General features: G+C 45.0%; 1 protein-coding gene across 3 annotated transcripts in view; it reads left to right on the top strand.

Annotated features, from left to right (window-relative positions):
* The window catches only part of tmem131 (transmembrane protein 131), an 86528-nt gene that overhangs the window by 15879 nt on the left and 56631 nt on the right, over positions 1-14018 (top strand). For all 3 annotated transcript variants that reach the window (XM_084309238.1, XM_084309237.1, XM_084309236.1), the window contains exons 5-14: positions 1097-1217; positions 4978-5094; positions 5201-5323; positions 5445-5525; positions 6084-6234; positions 6600-6656; positions 6831-6892; positions 7001-7109; positions 12478-12586; positions 13552-13705. In XM_084309238.1, coding sequence (XP_084165364.1) covers positions 1097-1217; positions 4978-5094; positions 5201-5323; positions 5445-5525; positions 6084-6234; positions 6600-6656; positions 6831-6892; positions 7001-7109; positions 12478-12586; positions 13552-13705 — 1084 coding nt within the window. The remainder of the gene's footprint in view (positions 1-1096; positions 1218-4977; positions 5095-5200; positions 5324-5444; positions 5526-6083; positions 6235-6599; positions 6657-6830; positions 6893-7000; positions 7110-12477; positions 12587-13551; positions 13706-14018) is intronic.

The raw sequence follows: 14018 nt of genomic DNA, 5'->3' as shown, positions 1-14018 counted from the left end.
GCAGTCTCACGGACCTCTGTGTATCATTGGGACTCATTCTGAGACGCCGAGAGTGTAATACTGGCCGAATCCTGCTAGGTGGCAGTATCGCCCACCCTTTGAAACCTTATTTCACACTGTGTGTTACATTATATAATTTAGACCAAGCCAAGTTAATCGCTTCATCCGAGCACTTTGAAACGCGCTCAGCACACTTCATGCATATTTTGTGCCAGTTCATGTCAGGGACCCGATGGACATCAATACTGGAAATCGCGATCAGACAATTCTTATGGGATACCTCCTAGTAAAGGTAAGGACTATATGACATCAATCCTACTTTGACCCAACAATGTTTTCACATCGATCGCAACGATCAACGTATGTAGTATTAAAAAATTAAAAAAATTATAAAAATAAAAATGGCGTTGCTGACGATCAGAGCATCAAAAAACGACCCCCCCCCCTTTTGATGCATTCATGATGAAACATAATACCTATTATATACATTTGATTTGGAAATAGTAACGTGTCCAGTCGAGCAACGCGAACGCCTTTAGCAAAATTCACATAGCGCTCCATAACGCAGCTTCCAGGAATTAGCCAGGATCACTCTGAAACTATACAATATTCACCACGGGATAACACGCGAATGTATACATGAGGAAATTTACTAGTTTTTACATGTTGGACAATAGATAGTGACTGTCAAACGAGCCATAGTATTGTCTCCATAGCTATAATATAGATATAGCCCTGCAAACATTGAAAATCCCTATCTTTTAAAGCGTGGCCCATTGAATACAAGGATGGATAAAATGGCTGGCGCTGAAAGTGTTAATCAAATGTACCAATACATTAAAGAACATGTGTCCTTTTTGTTATTATTCTAACCCATTTGCTATTGGGTTTTAAGAAATAGTAAATTTTTTTCTTCAATTTAAGCTCCTCTGAAAGTTAATGAACAACTGAATAGCCTATTTATGAATTGAGTTAAATATTGACACCTGTGTCATGTTTGTCATCTATTGACTCATGGAAAAGTGTGCATTGTATTTTGTGACTTGGGTCGTTCTGTTCATATTTACCATAACCCCTTTCTTTTCTTCTACTATAGGCCCGTCGGAATGCCCAAAATGGAGAAAGTTTATTTACATAATCCTAGTTCAGAAGAAATTAGTTTGATATCAATATCGGCAACGACGGCGCACTTTCACGCATCCTTTTTCCAGAATAGGGTAAGTAGGTGTCGACTGAAATCAGGGTTTGCACAAGGTCCTTGAAGTGCTTAAAGTGCTTGATTTTTGACAAAAAAAAGTCGAGGCCTGGAATTCCTTAAACTGCCCATTTTGTTAACACTTTGGCTGCCGGAAAACGCCTAAACACGTCATTCCCGGCCATGCTCAAGTTGCCGAAGACGCTTTACAGCGTCTTTGATATCAATATTTCAAAAATCTGGGACCGGATTCATATTTCCCCTCCGCTGGCCTGAGATCCACCAGGAGGACCCACTGAGCTCTCTGGCGGTTCAGGAGCGCCATCTGGTGGCCGATCGGCGCAATCGCTTAACAGGAAGTGCCGTAGAGGTTGTGCTGGTCGGCCGTATTACTTCCGGGCACTCGATATAGGTCCCGGGACTCGATCTCGACACACTACATAGCGATCGATTGCCAATAACTCGATAAACAACATGATTTGGACGTATATACCATTATACAAGCTGGAGATGGACCGGGTAAATCGACATCCCATAATGGTAAAATTTCTACTCTACGATGATCGCCCAACGGCGCGCGGAGACTGGGGTGAGTTTTAGCGTGTAAAATTACCGTCTTCGATACTAACTGCTATTATCAACATTTGACCCACATTAGATGATTGGTATAACGCTGCCCACGGAATTATAAACGCCCCCTAGCCCATCCGGTCAACATCAGATGACGTGTAGTAACTTCTAGAAGTACGTCTAGTTGGAATTTTTTATATCGCGCTGATTGCCATAAAACTGTATTGCATCATCAATATAATGTATTTGGGGCTATAGATCACGTTCTGGAGAAAGCTGCAGAAAGAGATGAAAACATACTTATACATTAGACCATACTTTACTATGAATATGTGAATGAAAAAGTTTAACGTTGCTACACAATGAACAATACATATAGGACTTTGAATGGGCCCTAATAATGGCAATGTAGCAATATAATTTAAAAAGTTATAGCCCTGCAAAGAAGGGGACTTTCTCTATAGACAAATAGAGCCGGCAACCTACGGTTGATAATGAATTTAACCCATGGCAGCCAAAGTGTTAACACGGTGCTTAAAAAGTCCTTGGAATTCAAATCAACCATTCGCAGTGAAAGTTTTGTTCATCCATGATAAAATATTTCTGAATCAAGAAATACATTTTTTTATCTAAAGTGTAACTAATTGTCGGATTGTATTTGTATTTATGTTTACGCCATAAATATTGGATCCGATATTTTTTCTATAAAGAAAACGGCATTTAAAAGTGAATTGTATCCTTTTAAATGTCATTTTAAAATAAAAAAAATTGTGCTTAGAAAAGTACTTGAAAGTCCTTGGATTTCATTTTGCAATGTTTGTGGGAACCCTATGAAATTCACTTCCTGAGCAGTGACTCATGATCTTCATGCTGCCATAGAACTAAAGCCGGTGGTGTAGACACAGGAATCAGTGATGATTATAATCACACACAACGGATTGAAGAGGCTTCTTGAAAAAGAACCTCAGAAACGCAGCAACTCCTTTCACCACAGATGCCTCTGGTTCGCCTTTAGTCTCAGGGAAGCTGTGTGATATTAATGACGTATTGTTTGATCTTCGCTGGTGTCTTGTCCTGTTATAGTAAAGGTGCTGTAAGTGGTATTCTTTCGTTAAAATAAGTGTTAAAATAGCTCTACATTCCAACAGCCATCACTGATATAGAGTGTTCAGTCAGTAACATGGGTCTCCCAGTCCCTCCATTCTGCAAGTAAACACAAAATAAATGTTCTGGTATCCCTTCCCATTTTATCCAATCAGGAGAGAGAACCCTAGATATTTGTATGTATTTCAAGAAATCTTGCTAACCCAAATTAGTTTAGTTGTTAGTTTAATTTGCTAACAACCAAATTGGTAGATTATTTTGGTTGTTCCTTGTTATTTCTTGTTTCAAGGACACATTTGCTTTAAAAAAAATGTATCTCTTATTTTTGTCATACCATTTTTGCAGTGTTGAGTTCTCTCTCTCTCTCCCCCCCCCCCCTCTGATTGGATAAAGTGGGAACGGGATACCAGAAAGCTATTATTTTAACATGTAGACCACTTGTTTTAACAAACAAAAAAAAAGTACACCACCAACAGAGAAATATATTTCTTTCTGAGAATTTGTATGGTCATCTAGCAGATGTTTTCATTTGTCATATCCAGACAGAGTCGACATTTGTTTTTAATCCTCAATGCTCAGAATGCAACAAGTGTCATAGTGCAGGCCAGCTGCCACAGTAAAACATCTAATTAAAGGAGGACTTGAGAGTTGTGTTCATGACGGTAATAAATTAAAGGCCTAACACCTGCTCCTGACATGGTCACAAATGTACTCCTCAGACTGGCCCTCTGCACACTCGTGTGAGGGGTTACATTCGTACTGGCCTGTGGTCGACTCTGTCTACACTATGATCTCACACTTCATTTTGGTTTTCCACTTTGTTTCCTATTAGGGGTGGGACGATACAAGTAACTTGTGGTATAACTAACGATTTCTGGCCCTTGATAGCGATAATATCACATTACACAATTACATTATCGGCGATAATCTATGTATTGCAAGAAATGTAATCTATGATACATCCCAATATCTGTAATTGAAGAAAAATACCAAAAAGCAGTTGCATAGTGCCTCTTTAACACACTGACCGCAACCTGATTATTATTAACTATGAATTATGGTCCCCAACGGAAAACTTTGTTACCATCTGCCATAAGAATATATACATCATCTGTTTTATCTAATAAGATTACATTCAGTCTGTTCACCTCATTCCAATAATTTTGATTGCAGTTAAATGGGATTGTCAAGATCTATATATATACAGTATATATATATATATTTTTTCCCCCCACCTCTATTCCCTATGCCTGTCATAAAGATATGAATTACTCCTAAACCATGAAAGCCACTAGAAATACGTTGTCTGAATGACTGTTACTGGGCAGGGATAGCGTTATGGCTATTACAGAAATAGGCCTTTTTGAGGCCCCTATGTGGAAGATTTAGAAGCCATGTAATTTTAAACATGGAATATAGAGGCTGAAATTGCACTCGTGCCCCGCAGCCCTGGAAGAGTTTGTACTTGCTCAACAACAATGCACTGTATTTGTAGTAGTTTCAATAGGTTTTAGGCTGATGGACCAGAGACTGCATCAATGGCCTAGGCCTTCAAGGCTGCTTCTTAGCATTCAGTTACATGAACAAGGATCCCATTCCGGAAACCTTGGGATGAATTCTATAAACCTTAGACATTAGTTGAGGTTGATACCGTATACTATAGGGCCTATAGCATTTATTGGGCCACAGCATGGTCAGGCAAAAAAAACATTAATAAAAACAACAATAATAAAAAGTTCCTGTTGGAAAATTGTGCATAGCAAACTTCCGACCAATGTTCAACAACCTGGCATAGGTATAGGTTGGTGTTCTTGGTACCCCTGGATAGGTAATGGCTTCTAGTTTCCGCTGGTGTCGGAATTTACAGAACCATTCATGTTTAAAGTCAGTTGTCATCGAGTTGTGTTGTGAACATATTAAGAGGTTATTCACTTCTTAGAATAGCCTATGACTGAATCTAACTCCCTCACTTTCCTCCAGTGTTTTTGGTGTAGTAGAGGTATAGAGAAGTTGAAGTAAGCTTGGTCGGTTAAATTTGAACAGGACCAGTTATGGAAGAGGTTTCATATTGTGTCAAAAACATGTTTTTCTCTCTTTTTCTTCAACAGATAATTCCACCAGGAGGGAACACGTCATTTGATGTTGTGTTTCTTGCCCGCGTGGTGGGAAATGTAGAAAATACTTTATTTATTAATACGTCACATCATGGAATGTTTACATACCAGGTACAGAACCAAAAATAAACGATCTTGATTCTGCCGTCACATCGGATGCTTATTGGCGAGAAAACCTGATGAGCCTAACATTCTGCTCTCGTCTCTCGTCCTGCAGGTTTTCGGGGTTGGCATCCCAAACCCCTACAGACTACGGCCCTTTATAGGGGCCAGAGTCCCAGTAAACGGCAGCTTCTCGCCATTAATAAACATCCACAACCCACACAGTGAACCACTGCAGGTAGTTGGCGCTCAAATTGTCTGATGATTTGGTTTGAATACGGTATACTTTCTGTTTTGAAATAGATTTGACATTAGGTGAAATAGTGCTGGTGACGGTTGAGTATGCTGTTTCCTCCCAGGTTGTGGAGATGTATTCCAGCGGTGGCGACTTGCATCTAGAGCTGCCCACTGGTCAACAGGGAGGCACTGGAAAATTATGGGTTAGTTTTAGGTTATTTATTATTATTATTATGAACACCTACACCATTCAGTAACAGATATTTGTTGTGTGGCAATAGGCGATGGAAGTTGTCATAGTTACTGTCAAATCAAATATGGATACCTCCCAACAGTCACAGTTTGGGTCCACTTGAAAACCTGCCCCAGCACCATGCTGGTGTTTGACAGGGGTGACCGTTGTTTCCGCTCCATTTCCATATGGCACTGTAGCACTTGTCGTGACCGGCTGAACCCTCAGTAAGATTAAATGAGTAGACGCCAGAGGCAACAAAAACGCAGTATGCCAGCATGGCCAACCACAGAGAGTAATAAGACAGATAATTGAGGGTTGACATTCAAACTTACGTGAAATCATATTGCTAATGTTACGTAACTGGTATTGTCCATGCTGGAGCACTGGTATGCGTTAATGGAGCGGTCTCATTATTAATCTCATTATCTGCAGCTGTGTTTTAACCCATCTATGATGCGTCTGAATGTTGTGAAAAGGGGTCCATGAGAATTGAGTCATGATCACTCATGCTTGCTTTTCCCTGTAGGAGATTCCCCCATTCGAGACCAAGGGGGTAATGAGAGCCAGCTTCTCCTCACGAGATGTAGACAACCACACGGCTTTCATCAGAATCAAAACGAACGCCCCCAACGAAGACCAGTTCATCATCCTCCCCGTGGAGGTGGAGGTAACATCAGGTGTGTCACCTACTGTAGGCCTTCTCATCAGGTTACATCACCTACTGTCAGTGTGCCTGGCTGGCGTTTTTGAACTACTCGCCTACTGTCAGTGTGGCTTATGTTTTGGAAGTACTCCCCTACTGTCAGTGTGGCTTGTGTTTTGGAAGTACTCTCCTACTGTTGGTGTGACTTGTGTTTTTTATTTTATCACCTAATGTCAGTATGGCTTTATCTAGCTTACATAGCTTTGCATAAAGGCGTGGTTCGCTGGTGTATTAGTGCTGTTAGCGACGATGCATTAATGTGCTTAATCAGTACATTTGTCGACCTTTCGTCTCTAAATAGTCTTTATGTTTTGTCCTTTTCTTTTGCACGTGTTGTAGCACCTGGTATATACTCCTCAACAGAGATGCTCGACTTTGGTACACTACGATCGCAAGGTATGTAATCCTACAAGCCTTACAACATGGAATCCTACAAGCCTTACAACATGGCTAAGAGTTACAGTACATTCTCCAAATATCCTTCACTAATATCTCACACACACAAACAATCTCACTCTCTCCCCCTCCCTCCCCCCCCCCCCCCCTCCTGCAATCGGGTTTGTGTTTCAGATCGCCCAAAACAGTTGAATCTACATCTTTTAAATTCAGGAACAAAAGATGTTCCAATTACAGTAAGTAGTTTAGTGCTGTTTGAATTGTAGGTCTATGAGCCCGACTGGGTCCTTGTCTTGTGTGTGTGTGTCTGTGTGTGAGGTAATCCTGTATTTCCTGGCTTACAGAGCATACGGACGACGCCATCAAATGAAGCAGTCACAGTAGATTTCAAAGCGATCACGCTAAAAGCAGGAGAGAGTCGCTATACCAAAGTTGCAAGTATTAGTTTTGATGGTGAGTTCTTTTTTTTATTAAAAAAAGTTACAGCACCATGAAATGATGTAGATGGAAAAATAGCAATATCTTGTCTTCTAGGGACTGCTACCTTATAATTGCATGGAGCTGTAATGAACACAACACAAGGACTCAATGTTCCCGATGACATCACTGGTGGCCATATTCAAACTAAAGGAATGTGTTCAAAACTGTGTAGAGTTGCTGGATGTGTGTGAGATGATGTGCAAAATAAATCAACCCCTTATAAAAGTCACATTATATACCCACTGCTGCTTATCTTGTCCCATTCAATTTAAAACCCAGAATGTTGGGAGCAAATGTAAGGTGAAATATGAGGGGGAAACTTGCGATTGTGAACAAATTTAAAGGTCTTATAGATAAAAAAACGTTATGTAGAGTAATACTTTACATTTTTTAAAGAATACATCCACAGAGCTTTTAGAAAGGTGCAGAATAAAATTATTCCTTTTCCCCCTAAATGTATTGATTAATGAATTTTTGGCTGGTCCAAAATGAATGTTGTTGTTTGCATGTATTTTGTCCCTACTTCCCATTCCCCCACGTGGAATGCACCCGATTGAATAAATGACATGCTGGTGCTCTAGTGCGACATCTAGCAAAATTGCTAAATGCTCATTACCTGGCACTGACCACACCTTGCCAGGTCTACATGCTGAATCTGCCATTGGGAATTTCCACTCCCTTACACTGTTTTAGGATGCAGTTATATAGCGTACTTGCATCGCGTCCCGCTCTTAAGCCATACCGAGATATACCTCATCTCATGTACCTATTGTACTCATCAACGAAAAAAGCAAATACACCCACCACCTGCCAGGCCCCGCCCCTATAGTGGCGTACTATAAAGTACTAGGCGTGGTCACCACTCACTCTTCCTCTATTTTCGTTTCCATCATAGCGGCTGCAAGTCGCCCTATGTAACTAGTGCTATGAAAAGATTAGAGAAATTGCGTAATGTTGAATGCTTACCGGAGGTTTGCTTACCCCTGGAATCTTCGTGGTACCCTGGTCGGAGAGTCAACAGGGATCCACAAGGCCGACAGCCTTGGCGGCCGAGGGATCGGCCATTTTGGGTGTATTCGGCTTGGAACAAACAAGCCGTCGTCATTCTGCCGCGAGCAGCCCGCTCCCCGTTCAATCCTCTCTCCGTTACCCACGGAAGCGGGGCTCTGATCGTTTTCCTTTGGCTGCGGGCCGCGAACCTTCTTTGAAGCGCATGCAGCCCCACTTTTCGCTTCTCATGGGGACAGGAGCTGACACCCAGTTGATGGCTGAGCCTGGGTCTGTCCGTGAGAATGTTGTGCTGTCACGTGGCTCCTGCACCACACGTTGTGTGATGGGTGAGCCTGGTGTTACGGCTGCCACTATTTACAGTGGTCAGCAGGGGGACTCGAGGCCTCTTCGGTTGAATGCTCAGCAAGGGTTACCCCAGCCTCGCCTTTGCCAGGCGGGGTATCACGCTGATGCCTCCCACTCCCGTGAGAGCGGCAGTGGTCTGCAAAGAAGAGGCAAGCGTGATTTGGGTGATAGCAATATCACTGCAGGGCTACGGCGTGTAGGAGCCCATGGGGTCCTCACGCCTTGCATGTCTAGCTGTGGAACAACTCCTCAGCATGCGCTAGAGGGGTGTTCAGGGGGGGTGTGTGTGTCAACCAGTTTGATGGCAGCTTCTCCCGTATCAAACTGGCCCTTTCTGTCGGGGTCCCCCCTTGAGTGCGTCGCACAGCGGGAGGGACCGGGCCACCTATCCACTGTTCCTTGCGGCCCAGCGTCAGTTGACGGCGGGTGCGCTGTGGGATTATTTTCACATATGGCGACAAGAATGCCGTTTGGAGGGGTGGATAGAGAGAACGTTGAGGGAGGGGCTTGTTTTGCAGTTCGCACAACCCCACCCTCCGTTTTCAGGTTTGGTGCAGACCCTATTGTCGGGGTCAGAAGCAGTGACAGCCCTGGCCGACGAGATTCGATCTCTGTTGGCGAAGCAGGCTATAGTCGTGGTCCCGAGAGAGGACGCGATGTCGGGCGTCTACTCCCGTTATTTTCTGGTGCCCAAAAAAAACGGGAGGGGTCAGACCTATACTGGATCTGTTCGCGTTCAATCGTCTGTAGCGAGACCATTCAGAATGTTGACCGTCAAACTCCTGCTGCTTGCTGTCAGAAGGGGAGACTGGTTCACCTCCATAGACCTGAAGGATGCGTATTTTCACATCCCGATATTCCCTCCTCACAGTAAGTTCCTACGGTTCCTGTTCAGGGCGTAGCGTACGAGTACCAGAGGTTGCTGTTCGGCTATTCTCTGGCTCCCCGCACATTCACCAAGTGCGTAGCGACTGCGCTGGAGCCTCTACGTCGTCGGGGAATACGGGTTCTATTCTATCTCGACGACATTCTACTCCTCAGCTGGTCGGAGGAGGTTGCCAGGTCTCATACCAGGCTGGTGGTGGAATTCCTCACCAGGCTGGGTTTTGCTGTGAACTGGAAGAAGAGTACGCCTCTTCCCAGTCAACAGGTGGAGTACTTGGGCTTGACGTTGAGGTCAAGGCCCATGATTGTAACCCTCTCGGCGCAACGGAGGGTGTCTATCCTACACACGCTCTGGGTTTCCGTCTGGGAGGGACGGTCACGGCGCTGCAAGTGATGCGCCTGCTCGGTATGATGGCATCTGCTCACACGGTGGTTCCTCTTGGCCTCCTCTTCATGAGGAGGATACAGAGGTGGTTCTTCAGTCTGGGAATAGATCCGGTGAGGGACAAATGGAAACGGTTGACGGTTCCTTTGTCGATATGGGGAGATCTCGCCTATTGGAGGAAGCTGGGTATCCTCACCATTGGGGTCCCCATGAGCAGCGGGCGCTCACACGTCACGGTATTCACCGACGCTTCTCTCACGGGTTGGGGAGGGACGTGTCGGACCAACGCAGTGGGGGGCAGCTGGACGGTCCGTGCTGCCCCGTCTACCCTACACATCAATGTGTTGGAATTGAAGGCGGCCCTCCTGGTCCTCAAACGGTTCGACCACCTGGTGGTAGGCGAGCACGTTCTGGTCAGAACGGACAGTATGACGGCAGCGGCGTATATCAACAGGCAGGGTGGGACTCGATCCATCCGCCTGCACCGGGCGGCGGTCGAACTCTGGCTATGGGCATCTCGCAGGCTGCGCAGTCTGAGGGCGCTCCACATCCCTGGTATGCAGAATGTGGGCGCAGATGTGATGTCTCTGGGCGGTCCTCGTCACGACGAGTGGGAACTGCGCCACGATATAGTCAGGCAGATCTGGGATCGCTTCGGGGAGGCTTCAGTGGATCTGTTTGCGAGCCGACGCTCTCACAAGTGCCCCTTGTGGTTCTCGGTCAGTCGGGCAGATCATCCCCCCTTGGGGGTGGATGCCTTCTCGATCTTTCCATGGCAGCCCGGCCTTTTTTACGCCTTTCCTCCTCTACAGCTGTTGAGTCAGCTGTTGGAGCGGATACGGAGGGAGCGCAGGACGGTGATCCTGGTCGCGCCAGACCGGGGCACGGCAGTGTGGTTCCCGGTCTTGATCCAGCTACTGGTCGCTCCGCCATGGGTTATTCCTTGGTCGGCGACGGCCCTCTCTCAAGCACACTGGTCACTGTTTCAGTACCCGGTGTTTGGCCAATGTCTGATGGTGTGGCTGGTGAGAGGGTAAGTCTGGAGAGGATGGACCCTTCTGTGGTTGATACCATCCGGAATGCGCATGCTCCCTCCACTGTCGCGCTTTACGCGGGCAGATGGCGTATGTTCCAAGAGTGGTGTAAGGCGGGGGGCCGGGACCCAGTCTCCTGCCCCCTGGATGCTGTCCTTGTTTACCTCCAGTCTCTCCTTGATAGACTGTCGGTTTCGACGGTGAGGGTATATGCAGCAGCTATATCCTCCTATCATGAGGGATTTGAGGGTGATGTTTTGTTCAGCCACCCTCTTGTGAAGCGTTTCCTGCTTGGCGCTCAACGCGTTAAGCCGGTACAACGCTCTTTGGCTCCGAGTTGGGATCTTGGTTTTGGTCCTCGGTCGGTTGTCCTTGGCCCCGTTTGAGCCTCTTGAGCAAGCGCCGTTGGGACGGCTGTCGTTCAAGACCGCGTTCTTGCTGGCCGTCACCTCCGCTAAACGCGTGGGTGAGCTCTGTGCTCTTTCGGTACGACCAGAGTGCCTGTCTTTTCGTTCCGATTGTGGTGCCACTCTGCGGTCTAATCCTGCCTTCGTGCCTAAAAATATCCGGAGTTCCTTCCGCTCCAGGGATATTGTGGTTCAGGCATTTCATCCGCCTCCTCACGCTAGTGAGTTGGAGGCGGGCCTTCACCTGTCATGTCCGGTCCGTGCTTTGGGTATTTACCTCAGCCGTACTCAGGACCTCAGGGTTACCAATCAGTTTTTTTTCTGTCACGGTGGTTCTCGTGCCGGTAAGGCACTATCGAAACGGCGCTTCGTTGGCCGGGCTGGATCCCCCTGGGGGCGTCAGGGCGCACTCCACTCGTGGGGTGGCGGCCTCTGCCGCTCTGCTGGGTGGGGCCTCGGTGGAGGACATCTGTGCTGCAGCTTCATGGTCCTCCCCGGGTCCCTTCGTAAGGTTTTACCTCATGGACATGACCGGGGGTTCTGTCTCCCAGGCGGTTCTGGGGTCTGTGGCCTCTCCTGCTTCCCGTCCTTTGGTGGGGTAGCAGGGGTGTGTGGGTATGGGCCACAGTGTGTTGGGTCACACATGGTTCCGCCTGTGCTGTGTGTTCAAGGGGTTCTAGTTCCCTCTTGTTCGCACTCGGGTGGAGTTGACTGCGCCCCCTCTTCGTTAGGAAGGATGGGGTGACGGGACTCCCCTTTCCCCTTGATGTGGGCTTACGGGTCCTCAGGGGGTGCATCTGTCGGGCCTCGCGTCCGCTCTACCCCATATCTCGGTATGGCTTAAGAGCGGGACGCAATGCAAGTACGCTATATAACGACAGGTTATGTATATAACCTAGTTATATGAGTACTGGCTAAGTGTCCCGCTCTTAGCGTGCCATGAGTTCCCTTGGGGAATCTTTTCCTGGAAACGTTTTTTTCCGAGGAAGAGTGAGTGGTGACCACGCCTAGTACTTTATAGTACGCCACTATAGGGGCGGTGCCTGGCAGGTGGTGGGTGTATTTGCTTTTTTCGTTGATGGAGTACAATAGGTACATGAGATGAGGTATATCTCGGTATGGCTTAAGAGCGGGACGCTTAGCCAGTACTCATATAACTAGGTTATATACATAACCTGTCGTTTCTATGGCTTCTTTTTATATGTTGCTCTTATAGGGCTTACCTTGCATTCTCATGCAGTGAATCTGGATTTCTGCTCTCCTTTTCATTGCAGCTTCAAAAGCACGAAGACCATATCAGTTTTCAGGTAAAATAACGGTGAAGGCGAAAGAAAAGACTTACTCTAAACTTGAAATCCCATACCAGGCAGATGTTTTAGAAGGGTAAGTGACTTCTACTGAAACCATATATCAATAATATTAATAATAACGTACCATCAGTAAATAAATACGCATGCATATTGCAAACAGTTGTTCATACTTGATCACATCGTATTTTTTATGAATTTCTTCATTAATATTCTGTTCCATCCCTTGAAATTAAAGGGATAGCTCTGATGTTTTGGAACCCTAGCCCTATTTAGATTAGATTAGATTAAGATGTACAGTACAATGTCACAAGTACAGTACAATGAAAAGAGGGTTTGCAAATGCAGCAGTACAATGTATAAGTGATTCAACTATATAAATTAGTACTACTGAGTAATTATGTATGTACAGTGATACAGGTATAAAAGCACTATGGTAGTAAGTCATACTGGCCAGCGGTGTAAGTAGTAAGAGTAGATACGGATATATACAGATATATTATATACAGGTATGTAAAAAGGATTATATGCAGGTATATTCAGACAGATGTGAATAAATATTTATATGATAAATATGAATATATGGTATATACAGCATTATTATACATGCTATCATACAGAGTTATATGGGTAGATTGTTTGAAGTGGGTAGTTATGATTCCTATAAGACAGTGAAGGCAGTAGGCAGGAATACATTGAGTATAGGCAACAAAGTCCAAACTTCATACAGTATGGGTAAAACAGTATGGTTTAACCACTGATGTTGTTGATCAGTAGAATCCTTTCACAATCCATGCTGTTCCTCATACTAGCTCCAGCTATTAGCCAAAAAACGAATGCAAAGTCAATGGGGTCAAGCTCCCGTCTGTACAAGCGCTTGGAACAGACAGGAACTTGACACCATTTACTTTGTTTGAACTGTATGTATTGTGTTGAGAAAGGACTCTACTGATCAACAACACTGGTATGTAGGAAATAGGGCTAGGGTTAAAATAAATAGTTTTTAACAATCTCTTTTTAATTTGGCCTCTTGTATTGAAGCTACCTGGGGTTTGACCACACAGCCACCCTGTTCCACATCAGAGACAGTCCCGTTGACCCAGTGGACACACCCATATTCCTCACCAACACCTTCAACTTCGCTATCCAAATACACAACATTTCTCTGCCTGAAGAGGCTAAAACCATGTTCAATGTGAGTGACGGTGCTGCAGAAGAGGGGGTTGACCGAGGTCACTCTGAACTATCATTTAAAGCCCCAATACGGAATTAATTTTACCAAATAAATATTGGGGTTATTCACATAAATGTTTGAGTTAGATTTGTCTTTGGGAAAATAAGCTTTTTGGACATTGCTTAATCTGTTGTAAATCGGATACTGTAGGCCTGTTTTACTTTCAACATTTTACATACATTACTAATGTAAACAAACGTTTAAAAAATATATATATTTGACTTGTAATGACTTGTCTAGTATTGGCCCTTGTGGCAAGAGTTAGTCAAATCTA

This window comes from Notolepis coatsorum (genome assembly GCF_963971535.1).
Source record: "Notolepis coatsorum genome assembly, chromosome: 2".
Lineage (NCBI taxonomy): Eukaryota > Metazoa > Chordata > Actinopteri > Aulopiformes > Paralepididae > Notolepis > Notolepis coatsorum.
The sequence above is the reverse complement of the archived record's forward strand: the minus strand, read 5'-3'. Positions and strand labels throughout refer to the sequence as shown.